The sequence below is a fragment of the Phyllosticta citribraziliensis genome, assembly GCF_038025025.1.
Source record: "Phyllosticta citribraziliensis strain CPC 17464 chromosome Unknown J3D65scaffold_8, whole genome shotgun sequence".
Taxonomy (NCBI): domain Eukaryota; kingdom Fungi; phylum Ascomycota; class Dothideomycetes; order Botryosphaeriales; family Phyllostictaceae; genus Phyllosticta; species Phyllosticta citribraziliensis.
The window spans coordinates 1,563,716-1,583,191 of NW_027117345.1; the positions used below are offsets into that span (position 1 = coordinate 1,563,716).

Genomic DNA, 19,476 nt, shown 5'->3' on the forward strand with positions numbered 1-19,476 from the left:
CACGGCGCGTGTAACCAGCGGTTGTGAAGGCGTGACGAAGATGGAGTGTCGGCTGCAGTGCGAAGGCCAAGCGAGAGGAACAGCGATGAAAGAAGGACAATGCTGGTCAGGTCCGGATTGAGCGGCGAGCAGCACCGGCATTGGATGCTGCAGCGCGCTGTATGAGACGGCCGGCTGGCTGGATGTTCAGTTGCGACTGGGTCAGGGAGACATTCGGGACGACAGCTGCGGTGCGGTGGGCGGGCGGTTGGCGGGGTGCGGCGGTGCGTGTGCCTTGGCCTAGGAGGGAAGTTCGGGCGAGAATGGCAGACGACGGCAGCGGGCGAAGGACGCCTAGCTGGCGTTTGGAGAGGGCACAAAGGGAGGACGACAAGGAGATGGACGTCGTGGTCGTGGTCGTGGTCGTGGTCGTCGGCCCTGGATCGGCTTGCTGGAGTGGAGCAGGGGGCAGCGCAGCAAGACGACCGGAGAGAGGGAGCAAAGCTAACCACTGCACCCAAGCGTGCGGTGAGCGCGCATCGACGTCTGCGTCTGGTCTGGGAGACGAGAGCGCCGAGTCCTCGAATCCAAGACACTGGATCCTTTGGTCCTTTGGTCCTTTGGTCCTTTGACGCTCTGCTCTTGTTGATGTATGGTAACTACTAGATACTGGACACGCGCTGACGTGCCGCTGCAGCATGCACACACACATTCAATCAATCCATGACATTCCCGCGCGCGCGCCCGCGTCTTGGGGTCCGGCCTTTGCAGTACACAGTACGTACATGTAGGTACTGCACCTCTATCGCAGTGGACAAAGCGACAGCTCCTTGTCCGTTGCACAAAGCTGAGACTCGCCACGAGCTATCAGCTTGTTCTTTCTGCCGCTGCTGCCGCGACTCTCTGGCCAGCCAAGATGCAGCGGGATGGCCCAGTGCCAGTGCCAGCCCGGCCGTCAGGTACCTACCGTACCGCAGCTACCTTACCCGTCCCTTGTGTGCCTGAATCCAGACGGGACGCCACGACAGCCGCCCTTCTTGTCCACCACGACCTGTCCTGACATTATTCCCTCGCACGCATTCCCCGTCCCATCCATGTCCATCGTCCAAGCAACCGCTCCGCGCCACATGTATCCTCTTTACCCCCTTCAAACCTCCCCCTTCCCATCTTGGCCCCCACGCCCAAACACTGTCCCGGACCTCTCCACCAGCACACAGACGCCGTGGATCCGCTGCTTTGTACCGTGCCCGCCGTACCGCCGAGCTGTCGTCGGCCAGACGGTCGGCGGCGGGCGAGCGGGCTGGCGCGCGGTCCCGCGTGCTGCTCGTCCTCGCCCTCGTCCTCCACTTCTCCTTGCCCTTTGCTGAAAGACATGTTCAGTGCCTCTTCCCCTCTCCCTGCAACGTGGCTTTCTGGTTGAGACCAAACGGACAACAAACAACAACAAGACCACAATCAGTCAGGCTATAATGGCTCCTTGGTCATGTCTCAAAGACTGAATTTTCCCTGGCGTCTCGCTCGTTCCCTGTGTACATCTCGACTAGTGCTTGTCTACCTTGTAATCTACCCTGCTCCCGTCCACGCACTCTCGGCACACTCGCAATCCCGCTCCGTCCGTCTCCCATTATTCCGTTCTCCTCCCGTCCCACCCCCCGGGCGTGCCGCTGCAGGTGCGGCTTGGCAGAGCCTGGCGCCCACGCGGACGACGGGTTGGGCTGAGAGAAGGCTGAAGGCTGAAAGGCTGAGCGGGAGATATCGCGTTTGCTTGAGACGCGGTACCGCTGCGGGCAAAGAAAGCAAACGAACCGAAAAAGGAAAAAAAAAGAAAAAAAGAAAGGGAAAAAAGAAAAAAACAAGATCCAGCCGCGGCGGAACTGACGCCAAGCACGCAGGTACAGAACCGTACAGACAGCCACGTACGATCAGTAGCCTGACGTATCGTATGTATGTGCGCAGCCAGCCAGGGTATAAAAAAAAAAGTGGCCATGAGGCGCAGTTCTAGCTGACGGCAGTCCCCGGGCTACGTCAAAGTAGGCCCATCCCATCTTGCGGCTGGCTTTTGTTTCTATTTCCTCGCGCGTGCCTGACAAGCCTGACAACGAATACATGTTGTGGATGGAGCATGCTTGGATATGGTTGACGGACAGCGAAACCGCCGCCTTGACCCCCCCGACCTGGTTGTCCCCTGAGTGCTAGCTGAGCGCGTGTTGTGCTGCTGAACCAAACAGGGGGCTGGTCGACCTACCTTGTCTGGGTACTCGGCTTGCCAAATACCCGCGGCCAACCAAGGCGTTGTTTAGTAACATCGTGCGCGTGCGCGTGGGGTACTATACGATAGGGTAAGGCTTCTGGAGCGTTCGTTCTTCTGCGCATCTGACCGTCGAGATTTGCAATGCGTGGAGACAGTGGTCCCCTGGTTTGGAAAGGGGTCATTGGAAGGGTGGCAAAGGCAGAGTCGAGCAGGGCCGTGGCAGGACATGCCAAACGCAGTCTAGGTCATTGGTGTCAAAAGGGCAAGTCCTGTCGGCTACGATGCTACCACATTGCGGCCTAACAAGGTCCGAATATGGATGCCGGTTCAGCCATCTGCATCCTGACGCAGTGCCATGCATGCAGCAGACTGCAGCACATGCACGAGCATTTGCCCCTGAAGACTAGAAACGAACTGTGAGATGGAAGACAATGCCGAATAAAGGCGCGCGAAAAGAAGTCCTGTGCCATTACGGTCCTAGTAACTGTGCTGCCTTGTACGAAAATGGGAAAAATACTGCTACTTCTGGTTGTGCCATGTGCCCCGTCACCTGTCCCCCGGCGTCCGCCGAGGCGAGGTGGCGAGGTAGCTGCTGGCGCCTTGCGTAGACATCGTCCAGTCCTGCTACCACCAGTGTGCGCGTCTCAGCGACCTTACAGCGCTGGCACTGTGGATGTCTAGAACAAGGGTATATTCAGCGCTGCGCCGGATCTAGGGAGATGTCAAGTCAATCATCGCTGCGGATGACTTTAGCAAGTAGCCATTCCTCTTGGATCCCACTGCACCGCCAGAGAGAACCAGGACACGGCTGTACTCTCCACGACCTCTCTTTGAACCTGCTATGAAAGTCGAAACAATTGGGAGAAAGGTGAGAATCAGACTGATAAAGAAACGCCGTAGACCAAGAAAGGGGAAGAGAAAAAAAAAAAAAAAAAAAACCACCAGAGAGAAGCGAATCAACCAACCATCCAAACGTAAGTTCCATTACCGCACGGGGGAATCTGCCTGGTCGTGAACCACGCCGACGTGCGCCTGAAACGAACCATTGCTCAAGAATTGAAACAAGAACCCGGGCAACGTGATATTGAGAAAGGGAACCAAAAGTGAAGAAAGACAAAGAAAATCAACGGCAGAGCCAGGCGTCAAAGTCCGCCAAAGAAGAAGTATTCCACGTGGTCGTCTCTCAGTTGACCCATCCGGCAGGCGAACCTCAACCAGTGTCAACATTGGGACGTGAAAGAGACCCGACATGAGTCTCGCAGCGTTCATTGCTCCAGCACCACAATTCTGCTCGCCAGCAGATCAGCGACCCTTCTCCTCACACGGCGGCTCCCCGGCTGACTACCTTCAACCAACATCTCGTCTGCGTTCGGCCAGTACACGTGACCATCGTCAACAATACCCGGTTTACGTCGCTCAATCCGCGCCTTGGTGCACGGCAGTAGCTGCGACACGTAGTGTGATCGTCTCACTGGAATGGCGGTCGGTCAGCGCCGTCCGCCTCGGCGCTCACAGCGCTCATCGGCTGGCTCTGGGTCCTAGCCCCGCTCAGATCCCCGCTGCCTGTCTTTCTAAGGGCCTGGCGCATCGTTTCAACCATGATTTCGCTGCCGCTCAATGGAGGGCTATAAGCACCCTGGGACAAGGTCGGACTAGCTGGAGCACCAGGCACGCGCGCAGCCATTGCTACATCCATGCCTTTCATACTTGGTGCGCCGCTAGTTGGCGGACTGGTCCCGACTCCGCGTGAGGAAGCAGGACTGCGCACGGGTGACCGAGTGGGCGACGGCGAGCGGTTTGCCGTGGTTGACAGCGACATGTGGTGAATGGAATCACGGCTGGTTTCCGCGTGTTCGGCTTGGACCACGTCGGCAAAAGAAATAAAGCTTAGGCGGCGCACGTCGTCTTTGTCGAAGGAGCCGTAGTTGGATGCGGCTTCTTGGCCGTCGTCGGTTTCGGACTTGGAGGCTACTTCGTCAATGGTTGGCGAGGACACGGCCTCGACAGATGCCGAACTGTTGCCAATGTTGGAAGCGGCTGGCTGGTGGGCGGCATGCATGACAATTTCGACTTCGTCGGGCGTCAGGTGGTCGTCGGTTATGGCCTGTGCAGATGCTTCGAGCACAGGCGGGATATGGTCCTCGGTTTGAATATGAGCAGGAATTGCTGGCGACAGCTCTCCCGGGTGACCTTCCTGGACGTTGCGCTCAAAGATCTGAGACGAAGCAGGCGAATGGAGACGGGGCGAAGAGGAACGCAGTCCCCTGCTTGGCGAGGCGGCGGACGAAGCGTAGACGCGAGGGCTGCTTTGCGGAGTGCTAACCAAGGCTGGTCTTGAATCGACAGTAGGAGCGCTTATCGGCGAGATGGGCCGAATGCTCGTGACTGGGGGAAGCATGGGCGCTGTGGATGGTACGATGGTGGTGTTGGCAGCAGGACCCCGCGACTCGGCCGCGAGGTTATCTGGTGCAGTAGACTTGTCTTTGTCCTTGTCGCCATCCTTCTTGCGTCCGAGTCCGAAGAAGCGTCGCTTGCCACCTGACTTTGGTGTCGAAGCGGTCTCGTCGCTTGTGCTGTCTTCGGTGGCGCGGCGGTCAGCCAGCAGCGGAACGGAGGAATTGCGTGGGCTTGGAACGGCCGGCATGACTTTGGGAGGCTCTTGCAGTGCGCTCATTGCGACGGGCGTGGATGGAGGCGGGCGGGGACAGCGTGGAGGAGCTATTTAGGGACGACTGAGCAAGGAGGACGAGGCCCAGAGCGGAGGTTGGATGGGCGCAGGTTTCGCGGCGAACGGTGGTTTTGGTTTGTCGAGCAGAGTGTTTCAGAGCAGAGGGAGAGAGAACAGCAGTAGTCGCGAGCTAGGGCGGGATCATGGCAGAGGCCGATGGAACGAGGTGGTCGGCGATGGGATGGGTCGGACGGTGGTGGAAGTGGAGTGGAGTGGATGGTCTGCAGATGGGGCGGAGAGGAGATGGTGTTCGGCAAGCTTCCGCTGGGTGGAGGGACTTTGAACAGAAGCGTCATGTGCAGGCCCTCGTGATGGTGACGAGGCGGGCCTTTCTCCAGGGTCCCGTCTTGGATCCCCACTCCAAAACTCAGTCTTCAGCCCAACACAACCTCAGGTCGCCTCTGCTTTGCTTTGGGCCTGACGGCGACACGACAAGCCACCGCCGCCTCTCTCTCAACACAATCCGTCCACCACCAGCTGACGAATGCTTCTGCCCGTCGTTTCGGACCCTCTGCATGTCAGCAACCTCTCCACCGCAGTGCCTTGGGCCTCGTCCTCCGCCGTCGACCTCACGCTTGGACCGCCATTTCCAGCCTCCCCCGGGCCTGTCCACTCCGGGGTAAATGTCCTCGTCAATCCCACAAGCTTCCGTGATGAAGCCGCCAGCTTGGCTTGTCCTGGCCATCCCAATCTGCGACCTTGGATGTGCCTTGTCCAAGCACCAACCTCCCGCTGCTGAAAGGGTCCACACAGCCACACGACCAACACCGCCCGCCTTTCGACTTCTTCTGCGGCTTTGCGAGCGCTTCTCGTCACTCCAAGCTGCCGTGGGCAAGCTCATCACGACTTGCGCAATCGCCCCAGCTTCAAACGCAAAAATCTCAGCTTCCTGGCTTGGCTCGCCCCTGGCCATTTCCTGTTGTCCAAAGCTTAGAATTTAGCTGATAGGATGCCGTCATATCACTTTTACATAATCTAACCCATGCACGTCGCAGCTGGGATTAGGCCCCGACCTCGAGGTTTCAGTCGCCCCATAGGGCAGCCGTCCCTTTGCTTCAGTCCCTCACTACCTATCGACCTCGCCCTGCGACAATGTTCCTTCATTTCGCTTGCCGCACTACACCAACTCGGGCCATTCATCCGCACCGTTCAATTTATCATGATGTGGGTTTGCCCATAGCATTGACATTTGGCCTTGTGCCGGCGCTTTCAACATCACAAATATGTTTTCCACAAACAAGGAGCAGCCGTTGCGGCGCCAGCAATTGAACAGCTTGGCTTTGCATACATTGCATATGACGTCGAAGCTTTTCTCCGGTTCCTGATCGCTGGGATCCTAGCCAAATTTCGATTGGATGTGCATGGCCTTTGCATTGAACCCGATGTAAATCTCGCCGTTGAGCATGCCGCGCGCATGTTCCGAACTCGTTGTGTCACTGACGTACGTGTCTCGACATCAATGGTTCCGAAGAGCACAGGCATCTGCAGTGCTTCTCAGCTTGGGTTTCTTCAAGTGTGATTGACCCATTTGCTGACCAAGACTTGGAAGACATCGCGTCTCCATCGTTCATCACTGGTCTGTCCATAAACTTAGATCACCTGTTGAGCTGGCCAAGGACCTTCGGCCGATTGCCGAGACGCGCTGCCGGCGGCCGGACGCTACCGAGCACGAGCAGCCGATGTGTTTCTTCCTTGAGACAGATCGGAAGCCATCCAGCTGGAAATGGGCTTATAGTTTTCAAGTCCATTCCGGATCGGCTGGACTCGGAAACCGGTGCGTTTTGTACAGGAATGTTCGGCTCATCGCATCCATTTTTTCACCTAATAACAGGCAGGGTATTTGAAAGAGATACTCCTGACTATGCTGCAGATTAGACTATAGGTTTGGCATGTACAAGTGGATTAAACAACAGGCTTTCGTCATCTTCGTCTAAGAGGCCATTCGGTAGTTCCCGGATTTGTATGGATCCCCCTCAGGCTCGATTGGATCTCCTTGCGGCGTAACGACCACTTGGCCATCTGGCTGATCGTCTTCGGCATCAAAGAAGTGGACGATGGCCGGTGGATGCCCTTTGGTACCATACACCGGGCCGCCGAACTGGAGGTAGCCTTCGACCAACGGAAGTGGGTACTTGAGCAGGTCGGTGGAGTCGCCGTATACCAACACTTGTTGCATGCCTGTGCTTGGTTAGAGGATTTCAATTCGCAGGTGCGATTGATGACCAGGACGCGGTAGGTTTGAAGACTTACCCATCAACATGTGTTGCAGGATGTGGCAATGCATCATGAACACTCCGGCTTGCGTAACCCGATGTCGCCAACCCATCCAGGAGTGCTTGACCCCGGTCTTTTCCTTGGACGAGTATCGATAGAGCATGCTCGAGTCTCGAACCACAGGCGTGTGTCCGGCTGCGGCCAGTTTCAGCTCATTTTCCGTCCGGTTGTATTCGCCCTTTCCACTGCCGATGTAGAAGCAGTGCTTGCCGTGGATGTGAATCGGATGGACGTCTGCCCCCCCTTGCGTGGATCCAGTGTTTTCGAAGATGAACTCGATCACCTCTCCAATCTTGAAAGGCCAGGCTTTGGCGTTGGGGTCCACGCCACCGTTGGCAATTGCAACATCGTAGTTTGGCAAGAATTCGCTTCCATTTAGATAAAGAGCCACCAGGTAGGGGATGCGGACTGATTCTTCGACCCAGGGGACACCGTTTTGCAGCCACGTCACATGCTCGTCTTTGGTTTTAAAGTCCGTCGTCAGTTGAAAGATGTTGACATAAACAGTCCGGGTCACCTCCTCCGCGGTCGGAAAGTCTGGTTCCGGAGTCAAATTTTGCAGGTCGTAATCAAGCCAGCCCTGGACTGTCGGAGGAAGGTGGATGGGAGGGGTCGGGGGAGGTTCCAAGTTGTCGATGTGCTTCGTGGCGTTGAAATCACAGCTGGTGCCATAATCAAGTATGGCATAGGAGGTGAACGAGGTCGGACGATCGCGAGTCTCGGCTTGCATGTAAAACTGCGTTCGGTCCAAGGCTCTGATCTGGTCGCAAGAAAGTCCCTTCACGAGCGTGGAGTAACGCTGGCCGGATGCGATTTGAATGAAGGGAACTTCAATGGCTTTCAGCCAGTCGCCATCTGCCTCGATCAAGGTAAGGTTGTGCTCTTCGATTCCAACGGAAGCAAAAGAGAGCGCGGTCGCGCCAATCCATCTAAAACGGTACGTCTTTCCTGCTTCCATGTCGAAAACTGGAACCGAGCAAGATTCATCCTTATTCGTATGCGTGTAGTTGGCAAACCCGTGACCGTTTATCAGAAGTGCGCCAGTCTCTCCAGTCCACTTGAAAGGCTTTTGGGTCAACTGTTTCTTAATGTCCTCGTCGATCTTCTCGTAAAGATCGCTGAACATGACAATCTTCTCATCGTCATAGTCGTACGGAGGTGGGATGCCAGGTTTTTGTTCAATGATGAGCGGCCCAAAAACCGTCAATGCTTGGAAGTCGACGTGCGAATGGTAAAAGTAAGTCCCAGGTCCGATATCAATCAAGTTGATCTCATAGTCGAAATAGAACAAGGCCCCAATCTCGAACTGACTAGCTCTTGGCGAACCGTCAGCCCACGGGGCAACAGCCATGGTCAAGCCGTGCCAATGCTGCACCCCAATGTCAATCTTCAGGTACAGCCGCAAATGGACCGCGCAAGAGCACGTGTGTTTAGAGCAATACTAACCATGGTCAAATTATGGTCGGGCATGTCATTGTAGACCCTGACCCACACGACACTCCCGGATTTGAAGCGAAGGGCTGGGCCAGGAACCGTGCCATTGGCAACTGCCGATTTTCGTTTGGTGCAGCCGATGGAGATCTCTTGTTCGGTAACCCGCAGGACGGCATCGGGAACAAAGCTGTCGTCGTGGACAACAATGTGTGGATCTTGAAATGCCCAGGCACCCCAGGCCCCAAGCCAGGACAGGAAGAAAAGAGACAACCAATCCATTTTCCGACCTTGGGACAACAGGCCTGGCAAAGCGACTGACGCAAAGGTAAGAGGGATATTGAGGTGATTATGAGCACATGGTCCAGCAGACGCCGACGCTGGAATGTTCCGGCGGAGTTCGATTGATTCAAATACGGCGGCGGGTACGCGCCTGACCGCAACGAGACCTGGATGTACATGGACGAGGCGAAGCTGCGCGCCATTGGTGCATAATGCATGCAAAAAGGCGTTGGTGCCTCGTGTACGCGAACACTCTGACTAGTCAAATCTTCCCACAAGACGGCAACGGAAGATGCAGTGTGCCAGTCTGACAGCTGTACTGGGGTAGAGAGCGGGATAAAGGTCTTGGGATATCCTCGCACGCAACACAACATGCCTAAAGCCAATTTGAAAGTGCCGAGGGTTTTTGCGGAGGAGCTGGGTAAGTGAGCCGCACTCTGAACAGCTTTCGGGATAGCTTAAACTTAATTGCCGTTTCGTTCAGGGCACTTCTCGCGCGGGCGCTTCGTGTTCGACCGTCTTTCCATGTTTCGCTCCCCCTTGCACTAACATCGGAACCTGCGTGCGTCGAATTTTCCGGAGAACATTTTTACAAGGTCCTTCCTGTCGTAGATCCTGAGGTGGGAGAGCTGCGATATGCTGCGCGAGGTTGTACACCTACGTACAGGGCTAAGTCCAAGGTATTCGACATTGCTGTGGCACGCTTTCGGAACACGATCTTGCAGACGAGCGGAGGAAGACATGCACAAGAAGTTACCCCAGCATTCGACCTGAGAACGTTGCAATTAAAACTGACATGCGTCTCAGCCTTGGGTTTTTGATGCGCAGGCGCTGAAGTGTTTCGGCACGGCGCTCTCGAAGCACAGCGTCGGCCCCAGAACTGCCAGATCCGGTTGGGCAGCTTCTCGCTTTTTCCCGACGAGCGTACATCCCTACAGCTGCTGTCCTACCAAGTGTTGCTTCGACAGCATCATACCGATCCATCAAGAACTCCTCGGTGTATCCGCCGACTGACACAAAACAACACCCGTCCGACTTCCAAGTCGCACAAACCAGCCGCCTGTCGGCCTTTGCACTTTTTGCTTGTTCGTGGCCTGAACGTCACGCTACCCTCCTGTCACCACGTCAAGGTTATGTGGAGAAATCGTCTACCCGGATCGCGAGTGCGAGTGGCTTCGCCGTCGGCTTTTGATCTTGCCTGAAAAGGTCATCTGCTGTTGTTTCGACAGCTGGTCTTCACTCGGCCACGTCGGCCGAGCTGCATTAAACATATCGCTAAGCATACAGCCGAAGCCTTTTACCCCAGAGCCCGAGCGCGGGGATTGCGCCACTCCTACTTCTTCTCGGATTGCTCAAGGTCTGCGATCACGACAGCTGTGACAGCCGTGGCGGCGCTGCCTGGTGGACGGCATGCCGAGATCTACACCTCCTAGCGCGACTCCAAACATGGAAATCTTGCCAAATTCCAGACGATTACATGCATTTGCCAAGTCTTGGAGTTTTCTGCGATAGCTGCTGCGGCCCGATGATGGGTACATTCGCTCAGGTGGTGAGGCTCTGTTTCTTGGCCTTGATACTCGGCACGACAAAGCCGTCAGTCCTGTTGGTTGATGTACGAATGCGAGGATCGGAAGACCAATGTTTACGAGCGCAGCCCGATCGACTGTGCCAGGTCATAAGTCTCGGCTCCGAGACGGTTCTACAGGCTTTCTAGCGCAGCCTCCCGACGAATTGTGCTCCATGCAAAAGCTTCTGCCACTCATGAAGCAGTCCTCCACAGCGGATGAAGCTGATTAGAAAACCGGTCCGGTAGTTGGCTTTTCTGGAGTGTTGTTATGTCAAGACTTCTACCCCGCAAAGTATGTTGACTGCGAAAGCAAAGCAAATCGGGTCGCCGTTCCCCGGTTTTCAGATTGGGTTCTCTCCACAGTAGTGGATGATAACTCCGGATAAATCGGCCGCCTTCTCCACGGACCTTTTGCGGATCAAACAAGTCCGGTTGACATGGCAATACTTGAGCACGACTTGATCCTCATGGCGTCAGCTCACCTCGCAGACTTTGCCACTGCTTTGTCACCCTCTGCTAAGATTGTATCACCACTTGGTTATCAATTTCAACGAAATTTGTGGCGTGGAAAAGTAAGACCTGAAGATACAGCAAGAGGACGACGACGACTCCCTTGCGTTCACATCATACCGTCTCACTTGCACCGCTGACGGTTTTGCCCACAACAGAAGCCAAGAATACTGCGCAACGGTTCTTCCCCACGGACATTAAGGACTCGTCCTCGTCAACCGACTTATTGCCAAGAACATCCGCGCGGCCGTGGACACCAGTTTTCACTACCTTGAGTTGGGCTTCCGATTGCGCTGTCGTTCGCCACAGGAGAGTCTGTCTGCCCATGCCATCACGGTTGCTTGGTTTGCTTTTCTGCTAAATTCTGACCATGCGGTGAACAAGAGTACGGCGCGCCCTTAGGAAGATTTCTTGACTTTCACACGCGAAAAGGCTGTGGTTCGTTGTATTCAAAGGAGTTGCTACATGAGTAGACACTACATGGCTCCGACAGCCAAACAGGAAGGTGTGAGACGTGCGATTTCATGTCTGGCGCGCTGCTTGCATCAGGACGTTGACCGCGCCATCCCCACCTTCCAAAATGGAGCAGACGTGATTCGTTCATGCCGAGATGACAGTATACAAGGCCGGCGGCGCTTGTGGTGACCGACGACCTCTGCCGTCTGGTTTTCGAGGACCAAGGGGCGAAGAAGCCAACGAACATTCGGAACCGTTCGTTCCGCCAAACCAAGTGCAGTTCATACACAGTCTCAAAATCGCATCCTCGTAGACTGTGCAGCAATTGAGTTATACCCATCTAGGTGGTTCCGTTCCATTGGAAGTATTGCCCGACCAACGCAAAATCACCTGTTCAGCAGCTAATTTGAACTTTATCCAACGTAAGGTACCGGCTTTAGTTCTGAAGGCCAGCTGGAGGGCCCCTGAGAAACACTTTAATGACCAAGGTATTTGTGGTCCTGCCGCTTAGCTGTAAGTCAAGTGTACATTTGGCGCAATTTCTCGTTCCGAGTACTCGCATTCGCGTGCTTTCTTCAAGCGCACATCATGATTGGATGACACTTGGAAAACCACCCGCTCAATTTCCTCCGAAGCAACCCGCTCACTTGAGTCTTGACGCTTGTCGAACCCGCACTCGCATGGGTCTAGTCGGACGGCCCGTAGCCCCGCTTCATTCGCACCCCAGGAGAAAAGTACTAATCCTTGCCACTATGCCTGCAGAGCTACGTTCTTCTGATTGGACAAGTGCGACCTTGCTTTGGTGTGCTATCTAGCGCCCACGTGCTGTTTCGTGGAAGAGGTGACGTCGCTGTTGATAGGCTTGACGTGCTGCTAAATCGACGCTACAGCTGCATGTTATCACTTTATGCGAGGGGGAAATGCTTACTGATTTAGGCATTGGAAGCCAGCACATGCTGTCGTCCAGTTTGACTCGCACTGAGCGCGAAGCTATTTAGTGATGTGGATGGAATTATCACGACTTGTTGTGCGATTTTCAGACTCGAATGCGGACTATTCACCATGGACAGCGAACTCGCAAGGACCCTCCCCGCCTCGTGGTACACCAATCAGGAATTGTACGGACTTGAACGCAGGGCGGTTTTTTTCAAGGTAGCGCCATGTCCCTAGACCGAGTGTCCAATTGCTTCAAGCTGACGCCTCCAAAAGTCATGGTATCTCCTTGGGCCCGTTACGAGATTCCACGAGGACAGCGTCGAGTACGAAGTTGCACAAATACCACTTCTTGTCACCAAGGACGACGACGGCGCGCTAAAGGTCGTCGACAAAAACACAGGCCGAGAGGCGCGAAGTCACACCACGCCGACAGGACTTCTCTTCGCGACCATATCAGAACAGGCGCCGAGTTTTGAAGAATTCTTTCCGGACCTGCTACACCTAGTTGGCCGGGTCGACTTCACGGCGCTCCCGCATCGCCGCAGCATCAAGTACGAAGGACGATTCAACTGGAAGACGATGGTCGACGGCTATCAGGAATGCCTCCACTGCCAGTACACGCATCCGTCCTTCTCAGTTTACTACCCGCCAACTTTTTACTCGGTCAAGAATTTCAAAAACTTCTCGCAGCACATTGCTGACCCCAAAAAGCCCGACGACGGCCTGTTCCTGTACTTCTTCCCCAATTGCACCTTGAATGTGTACGGAGGTGGCATGTCCAGCTTTCGCGTGTGTCCAACGGACAAGGTCGGAGTCACGCGCATGGAGTTTGACTATTACCACATGGAGTCGGGAGACAAGTTTGAGGAATACTACAAGTTCGTCCGGCAGGTGGCGCTGGAGGACTTTGAGCTGTGTGAGAAAGCGCAGGAGAATCTGGAGAAGGGCATTTACGCCGAAGGCATCCTAAATCCGGACAAAGAGAATGGTGTTGCATGTGAGTGCTGATCAAAGATGGATGGAGTTGGAGTATTCGTCTGACTGACAAGCGCAAAAGTCTACCAGAATCGCGTCCTGGACATGGTGTTTGACCAGCATCAAGCCGAGCAGCGGACTCCTGACCAGGAGTCGAAGGATTCGGAATCGCTGGGGCAACAGTCTCTCCAAGTATGCTAGACGAGGTGTGGAGATACGCATCGCTTTGTTGTCCGCGGAGGAAATCTGCTTTTTTGCGACAAGCACTGATTGCTTTTCGAAATTACCGTGTCGTTTCCGTCGAACAGTATGAAAAGTCCAGCTCGTGTCGCGCACATAAATTGGGTTCCCCTTTTCGGGAAAGCCGGAAGCCATGACGTCGACGCCAGCGGATCCGTGTGGTCAGCAGGAGTTCGTCGCCTGGCGCGGCTGACCAGGCCTGGACGTTACACCTCCACCGCCGCCGTGTTTTTCTTGCGCCTGCAAGCCAAGTCAAAAAGCACCATCCCACCCACACACGTTGATAGGCGGGGTTCGTGCAGGACTAACCGCGATAACTCCCATCTCTGCCACCCCAAAACGGAATCGCGATCCATTCCCCGCCGCTCTCTTGGACGCTGTACGCACTTCGACGCTCTCACTCACCTTCTGGACAAGGGAAGACCAGGATTCCATAACCAATTCGGGCAGGCTTGATAGCGCTTGCTGGATCAACATTGCACCATCAACCCGTGAAAGCGACCTCAGCCGCATTGTGACGACACTTAAGATCAACGATTCACGTCAACTTGTTGCATTTTGGCTGATTGGACTTTGCGTGCTTCGAAATGGAAGGCCCATTGATTGGACTGTTTTGTCTCGCTATCCCTCCCACGGCGTTGGCGATTTGTGCCTACATCTTCTTCTTCCATCACGCGACCCGGGAACCAAAGTCGACACCCTTGTCCACAATATTCGCACCGAGCGCAAGACCGCCGACCATTCTAGAGGAAGATGAAGACTCGAGCAGTCCCGTAGTCGAGCCAAGTCCTCGGTATCCTGAGGACTGGAACAGCAGTGACAGGGTATTTTCTGTGGAGCGGCGTGCCATTTTCAGCAAGGTGAGGCAACGAGGAACAGCAAGATGGCCAACAGGTACCTGATTCACGGTGCAGCAATGGCTATTCATCACCCATCGCAGCCGCTTTTCCAGGCCCGGAGACTATCACACTTTCCAGATTGCCGGATTCCCGATTTTCCTCATCCTTGGAAAGGACCACGTGATTCGAGCGTTCCATAACGTTTGTCGTCACCGCGCCTATGTTGTTGTCAAGAAGAAGTCAGGCTCGTCCACGGTCCTGGGCTGCCGCTATCATGGGTGGTCTTATGATACCAGGGGCTGTCTGGTGAAAGCGCCGGCTTTTGAAGACATTAAGAATTTTGACAAGAGCAAGAACAGCCTTTTTGCGCTGCACACCCTAACAACCAAGCAAGGCTTTGTGTTCATCAACCTCAGCAGCGAGGCGCGAGATTCCTCGCCCAAATTTGCAGAAACTGACGTTCTTGCAAGTGCGTGGCGAATTTCTGAGCGATCTGCCCCGCTTACGCAGTTTGAATTTCAGGCAGACTTGAATTGGAAGGAAGCCGGTACGTGCGGGGTGGGGAGGCTTTGAGGTGCGCTCTACGGTGCCGCGAGGCTAATCATGATGCCAGCCGATTACTTCGAGCAGATTGGGCACACCGGCATAACTCTCCCGAGCCACGGATGGAAAACCTTTTTCATCTCCAAAGTTCCCCTTTTGTGGAAAGGGGCTCATCCTCCCGGTGATGCTCCTGCCATTCTGGACAGCCACGGCCTGAGCACCCTGCATGTCTCTCACGGCGGGAGGCTTTGGTACACTTTGTCGGCAAACCCTTCGTCCGCTCGCCAAATTGTTTTTCGCTGCGACATCTATCTCAACTGGCCTGGTGATAATCCCCAGGGCGATGCTGCGATCCACAGAATCCAGCACAGTGTCCAGGCCCATGTGGACGCCGCTGCAAAGGCCACGCGTCCGGAGTGGCAGAAGCATCCAGGATTGCAGGCGAGTATTTTGGACTGCTTGACGCATCACCTGAGAGCTGAGAGAAAAGCGGGCAAGGAGATTTGGCCTGCAAGCCGTGAATCCGGCGCCAGCGAAAGGTTTAACCAAGCGGACATGCGTAAGTCCATCCTCCATTCACTCGTTTGGATCTGCTCGAAATGCGCTGTGGATTTTCGGAAATGTTGTGGAGAGCTCGGCTGATTCGACTGCAGTGTGCAAGCAACTGGAGTGTTTGAAATCGAACGCGTCGGAGATGGATCCATTCGGAAAGACAGGGCAACGGAATGGCTTGGAGTGGTAAAGTCGATGGGCGATAGACGTACGTGGGGACGTCCTTGGGGACGGAAATATGGAGATGCACTGAGTCGATGTTTCACCCCGTTATCGCAGCAAAAGACCTATGTCAAGGTTAGCATAATTACCAACTAGCACAAGAGGGCCAAGATCTAATCCGCAAACACCTCGATTTCAATCACTGCTTATACAAAAATAATCCCACTTACACAATATGCGTGGACTTAGCATGAAGGCGTTCCAGCTTTTAGCCGCTCTCCTAAACGCCACATGGTGAACTACACCTTTGGTCCGTGTACCACCCCTGTCGATTTAAACGTTCTTCCCCAGTACACTACGCAGGCCAAGGTTTCCACGAAAGAAGAACAACAAGGAGGTTACGGGAATGACTTCTTCGAGGTCTCACCGCGGGCTCGGAAACAAGCCAGCTACCTCAGCTCCAACCAGGTCAACAACCTACGCGGATCGGCTCGTCGGGCGGAAGCAGCCGCGCGGCTCCGAACCCGCCGTGCTGCGGATACCTGCCGATTGGCCCACGACCTCAAACAATGGCTCGGGAAGCCGTGGCCACACTCGTAGCATTGGCCCGCTGATTCTGGCAGCCAGATCCGGGACTCCATGTTGCCAGTGAGACGTTGTCGTAGGGCTATATTTTGTTTTCAGATTGTGTGCAAAAGCCGTCCATGGCGAATGCGGCCAGATCCGGGGACGGCTGGCTTTCTAGGCGATTGATGACGGGAACAAGGGCGATTACAGTACAACGGAAGAAAAGGTCATCTGCTCCACGAGTTGAGCGTGTGCCAGTCGGAGACCGCCCAAAATGATGGTGGCGATGTGGGGTGCGATGGAGAAGGGGCTCTCCGCTTCTCTGCCCACCTTCGGCGTTTGAAAAGTCGAGAACATCCTTGACCCTCGCCGCGACCACGTGGACTTGCGCGCTACCCACCCAAATCCACTGTTGCCTTAGTATCGCTCAGGCGCTTGTTTCAACACTTTCCCTGACTATGCCGCGTCGAGTGTTCGCGACGGATGAAGATGATCTCCGGAGAACATTGATTGACGCCGACGGGATGGAAGCGGACGGAAAGCGGCGGGAGGCAGCAAGGTGGAGAATTCAACCTTCAAAAGTTGAGTCGTGACTTGACCACGATCGCCATCATGCAGCGTTAGTTGAATGGCCAGCTTCTAGCCGTTGTCTCCCCGCACTGGATAAATTGACCCGATTGTTGATGTGTAGGGTGGGCGGGTGAGCCTTATTGTGAAGAAGGTTATCCCCACCCACTCTTCACACCAAGGTTCTGTGTAGGCTTTTATGCTTGCGGGTGATGTGAGGGGCGTTGAAAATCAGAGTTAAAACGGCTCCAGGTCATAGAGGCCCGAAGCGATTCCTGCCGCCCCGAAGAAGAGAGTGATGATTTCATCATCGGGCAGTCGAGCCTGAAGTTTGATAGGGCCACAAATTTGTGTTCATGGTGACATCGAGTGACTTTGTATCCAAGAAGGTTCACTCAGCCTGATGAATGCCTGAATGCTTCATGGTGTTGCATGCTCATCGAAGTCATGTTGGTCATTATTCTCCATACAGCGCTTGCGTGCCCTCTAAGGGTCTGAGTTCCTAGGAAAGTTGGAAATCATCATCCTGTTGCAGAAGCCTCTGGAGTTCGCATTTTCCCTTGAGTGTTGTACCGTTCGACTTCCAATTCCACGAGGACGCATGCGCAATCAATGCGAGCTCAAGGAATTTCTCTGAGGAAATGTTACCGGAGGAAGTGCTGTCGGTAGTATTGCTGCGATGGTGATGCTGCTTCCGAAGTGGACTGGTTGACAGAAATACTCTTCAAGATGGCATTCTCTTTGAGTAGCACATCCGGGGGCCTTTTGACTCCTAGATCGTGCCTATCTGACTCTGCCTCTGCCTTGTAGAATTCGACTCGAGACTGCCCTGTTTCGTCGATGAACAGACACTCGTCGCTCGCGTTTGGATCTTGGACAGTCCGACTTCTCGTCGAGGTCGTGAGATTTTCAGAAATCCTGCGAGTTCGACTCTTTGCACTCTTCAGCGTCTGCAGCGACACGCTGTTCCCTGGGTTTGTGCTCTGTCTTTTCGAGCTCATCCTTGAAGCTTTTGAATCTTTGGAATTGGAGTTGCTTTTGCCGGAACGGTCGTAGGAGTCTTTGAGCGATCCTAGTGTGGATAAACGGTCTTTGGCCTTGGCCATCGCGGTGGTACACAAAGCCTTGATCGCAGGAAAAGATGCACACATGATGCCTCCATTCAGCTCAATGTTGGTGTAAACAAGGATCCGACCTCCACTCTCTGCTTGATCCTCTGATCGCGTCCATATAACTACGTTGACCAGCCGCAGGATGGAGGAGATCAGGGCCAGAAGTCCGACACTGAAGATTGCCATGAGCGTCACGCGCCGCGCACGTGTTATCCGCAGCCTATATAGCAGAGGCATTGGGAGCAGGACGATGAAGAAGTCGGTCACAATGTTGATTGATGCTTGAGCAATCAACATCGTCTCTCGGTCGTTGCATCTGCCGGGAATGAAAACGGCCATAGAGAATGCGTCTGAGGTATGAGGACACTGAAAGGCGTTGGTGAGGATGAAGGAGATGGCGGTGGCGCCCACAACTGCCATAGCAGTGTAGACGGTTTTGCGGAACCAACGGTGCTCAGATATCGTGCGGTAGAAGAAGAGAATCGAAAGCTTGATGAACAGGAGGTCGACCTGGTACAAAATCTGATAGGCGTACCCTTTAATTGTCAGTTCGCGCTTTCGTTCCCGTCAAAGTAGATCCTTACATGACTTCAATGTTCCCAAGAGGAAAGCAACAGTCTGCGCAGGTCAGAGAGCGCAAATCGAAGCAGTCGCAAGGAATGGTATTTACCTCCTCAGCTGGTGTGAACGGCGCACCAGCGCCAAAGCGCACTTGGAAAGCATTCGTAACAGTGATGCCCCATGTAATGATCTGTCGCATCGTCAGTAGGAACAGTTGAGATGCTGTTGAGCTGGACATCCTACCACTGCTGCCAATATCATGACATCCGCCAATCCAGCCCTTTTGATCACAACTACATTGCAGTACAGCCTGTTGCAATCCGTTAGAAGTATTCGAGGAAATGTTCCTGTCTGCCAAACACTTGCCTCATCAATACCAAGATCGTAGACAAGCTACTTAGCAAGAATGATGTAATCAGAGTCGCAAACTGGAGGCCAGCCATTTCTGAATCAACAATCGTGCCAATGTTTTTCAAAATATCGAGTTCGCCATTGTTGAAGAGGGCACGAGGATGGGATACACACAAAAGTGGGCCACTTTGTGAACGGGTCCGTCCTGTGAGTGTAGAGCGCGGCCCTTGAGCTCAGGGCTTTAAGAATTGCACGAGCGCTCAGCTGATTTTGAGCAGAGCCAAAAGGGCCCCCTTTGAAGTGTGGGAGCATCGAAAATCACCGTAAAACATGCGCTATACCGCATAGACTCTTCCTAATGTGGTCATCAAGACCAATGCGCACGAAAGATTGCCATCGGGAAGACATCGGCCTCGCAAAGTCGCAGATCTGCATGCAAGAACGGGAAGGAAGCGCTCCACATCCCCAGTGACGGAGCAGTCTCTGGTACCGCGAGGAAGGAAAACGACGTGCGTGCGTAGATCGCGCTTGAATACGCGCGAAGCGTTTGTAATGACCATGTGGTAGGCAAGGGGCTTGAAACACCTGCGCTA

General features: G+C 54.4%; 6 protein-coding genes across 6 annotated transcripts; 3 read left to right on the forward strand and 3 right to left on the reverse strand.

Moving 5' to 3' along the window:
• Nucleotides 1-1,144: 1,144 nt before the first annotated feature.
• Nucleotides 1,145-2,101, forward strand: J3D65DRAFT_445327 (uncharacterized protein). Its single transcript, XM_066796293.1, has one exon. It carries the CDS (start codon nucleotides 1,463-1,465, stop codon nucleotides 1,979-1,981), a length of 519 nt encoding a protein of 172 aa, XP_066653950.1. The 5' UTR covers nucleotides 1,145-1,462; the 3' UTR covers nucleotides 1,982-2,101.
• Nucleotides 2,102-3,698: 1,597 nt separating this feature from the next.
• J3D65DRAFT_556188 (uncharacterized protein) lies at nucleotides 3,699-4,628 on the reverse strand (the record flags this gene model as incomplete). Its single annotated transcript, XM_066797259.1, has 1 exon — nucleotides 3,699-4,628. The coding sequence occupies one exon, from the start codon at nucleotides 4,626-4,628 to the stop codon at nucleotides 3,699-3,701; it is 930 nt and encodes a 309-aa protein (XP_066653951.1).
• Nucleotides 4,629-6,845: 2,217 nt separating this feature from the next.
• J3D65DRAFT_445295 (Cupredoxin) lies at nucleotides 6,846-9,412 on the reverse strand. The gene is made up of 3 exons (XM_066796292.1): nucleotides 8,679-9,412; nucleotides 7,209-8,601; nucleotides 6,846-7,136 (listed from the first exon to the last, which is right to left on the reverse strand). Exons 1-3 carry the CDS (start codon nucleotides 8,943-8,945, stop codon nucleotides 6,889-6,891), a joined length of 1,908 nt encoding a protein of 635 aa, XP_066653952.1. The 5' UTR covers nucleotides 8,946-9,412; the 3' UTR covers nucleotides 6,846-6,888.
• Nucleotides 9,413-12,315: 2,903 nt separating this feature from the next.
• On the forward strand, nucleotides 12,316-13,903 carry J3D65DRAFT_445269 (uncharacterized protein). Its single transcript, XM_066796291.1, has 3 exons — nucleotides 12,316-12,630; nucleotides 12,688-13,411; nucleotides 13,472-13,903. Exons 1-3 carry the CDS (start codon nucleotides 12,541-12,543, stop codon nucleotides 13,588-13,590), a joined length of 933 nt encoding a protein of 310 aa, XP_066653953.1. The 5' UTR covers nucleotides 12,316-12,540; the 3' UTR covers nucleotides 13,591-13,903.
• Nucleotides 13,904-14,216: 313 nt separating this feature from the next.
• J3D65DRAFT_669322 (Rieske [2Fe-2S] iron-sulfur domain-containing protein) lies at nucleotides 14,217-15,753 on the forward strand (the record flags this gene model as incomplete). The annotated part of the gene is made up of 4 exons (XM_066803183.1): nucleotides 14,217-14,489; nucleotides 14,544-15,015; nucleotides 15,082-15,570; nucleotides 15,665-15,753. The coding sequence occupies 4 exons, from the start codon at nucleotides 14,217-14,219 to the stop codon at nucleotides 15,751-15,753; spliced, it is 1,323 nt and encodes a 440-aa protein (XP_066653954.1).
• Nucleotides 15,754-17,503: 1,750 nt separating this feature from the next.
• J3D65DRAFT_669323 (uncharacterized protein) lies at nucleotides 17,504-18,793 on the reverse strand (the record flags this gene model as incomplete). Its single annotated transcript, XM_066803184.1, has 4 exons — nucleotides 17,504-18,507; nucleotides 18,556-18,589; nucleotides 18,642-18,722; nucleotides 18,776-18,793. The coding sequence occupies 4 exons, from the start codon at nucleotides 18,791-18,793 to the stop codon at nucleotides 17,504-17,506; spliced, it is 1,137 nt and encodes a 378-aa protein (XP_066653955.1).
• Between the last annotated feature and the right edge of the window lie 683 nt (nucleotides 18,794-19,476).

Bases quoted from the DNA above. Each gene is read 5' to 3' on its own strand.
- J3D65DRAFT_445295 (XM_066796292.1), bottom strand. From the start codon at position 8,945: ATGGATTGGTTGTCTCTTTTCTTCCTGTCCTGGCTTGGGGCCTGGGGT. The intron at 8,602-8,678 runs GTTAGTATTGCT...ATTGGGGTGCAG, and splicing joins CCGACCATAATTTGACCATG to CATTGGCACGGCTTGACCAT. The intron at 7,137-7,208 runs GTAAGTCTTCAA...AACCAAGCACAG, and splicing joins CCTGCAACACATGTTGATGG to GCATGCAACAAGTGTTGGTA.
- J3D65DRAFT_445269 (XM_066796291.1), top strand. From the start codon at position 12,541: ATGGACAGCGAACTCGCAAGGACCCTCCCCGCCTCGTGGTACACCAAT. The intron at 12,631-12,687 runs GTAGCGCCATGT...CGCCTCCAAAAG, and splicing joins GCAGGGCGGTTTTTTTCAAG to TCATGGTATCTCCTTGGGCC. The intron at 13,412-13,471 runs GTGAGTGCTGAT...CAAGCGCAAAAG, and splicing joins CAAAGAGAATGGTGTTGCAT to TCTACCAGAATCGCGTCCTG.
- J3D65DRAFT_445327 (XM_066796293.1), top strand. From the start codon at position 1,463: ATGTCTCAAAGACTGAATTTTCCCTGGCGTCTCGCTCGTTCCCTGTGT.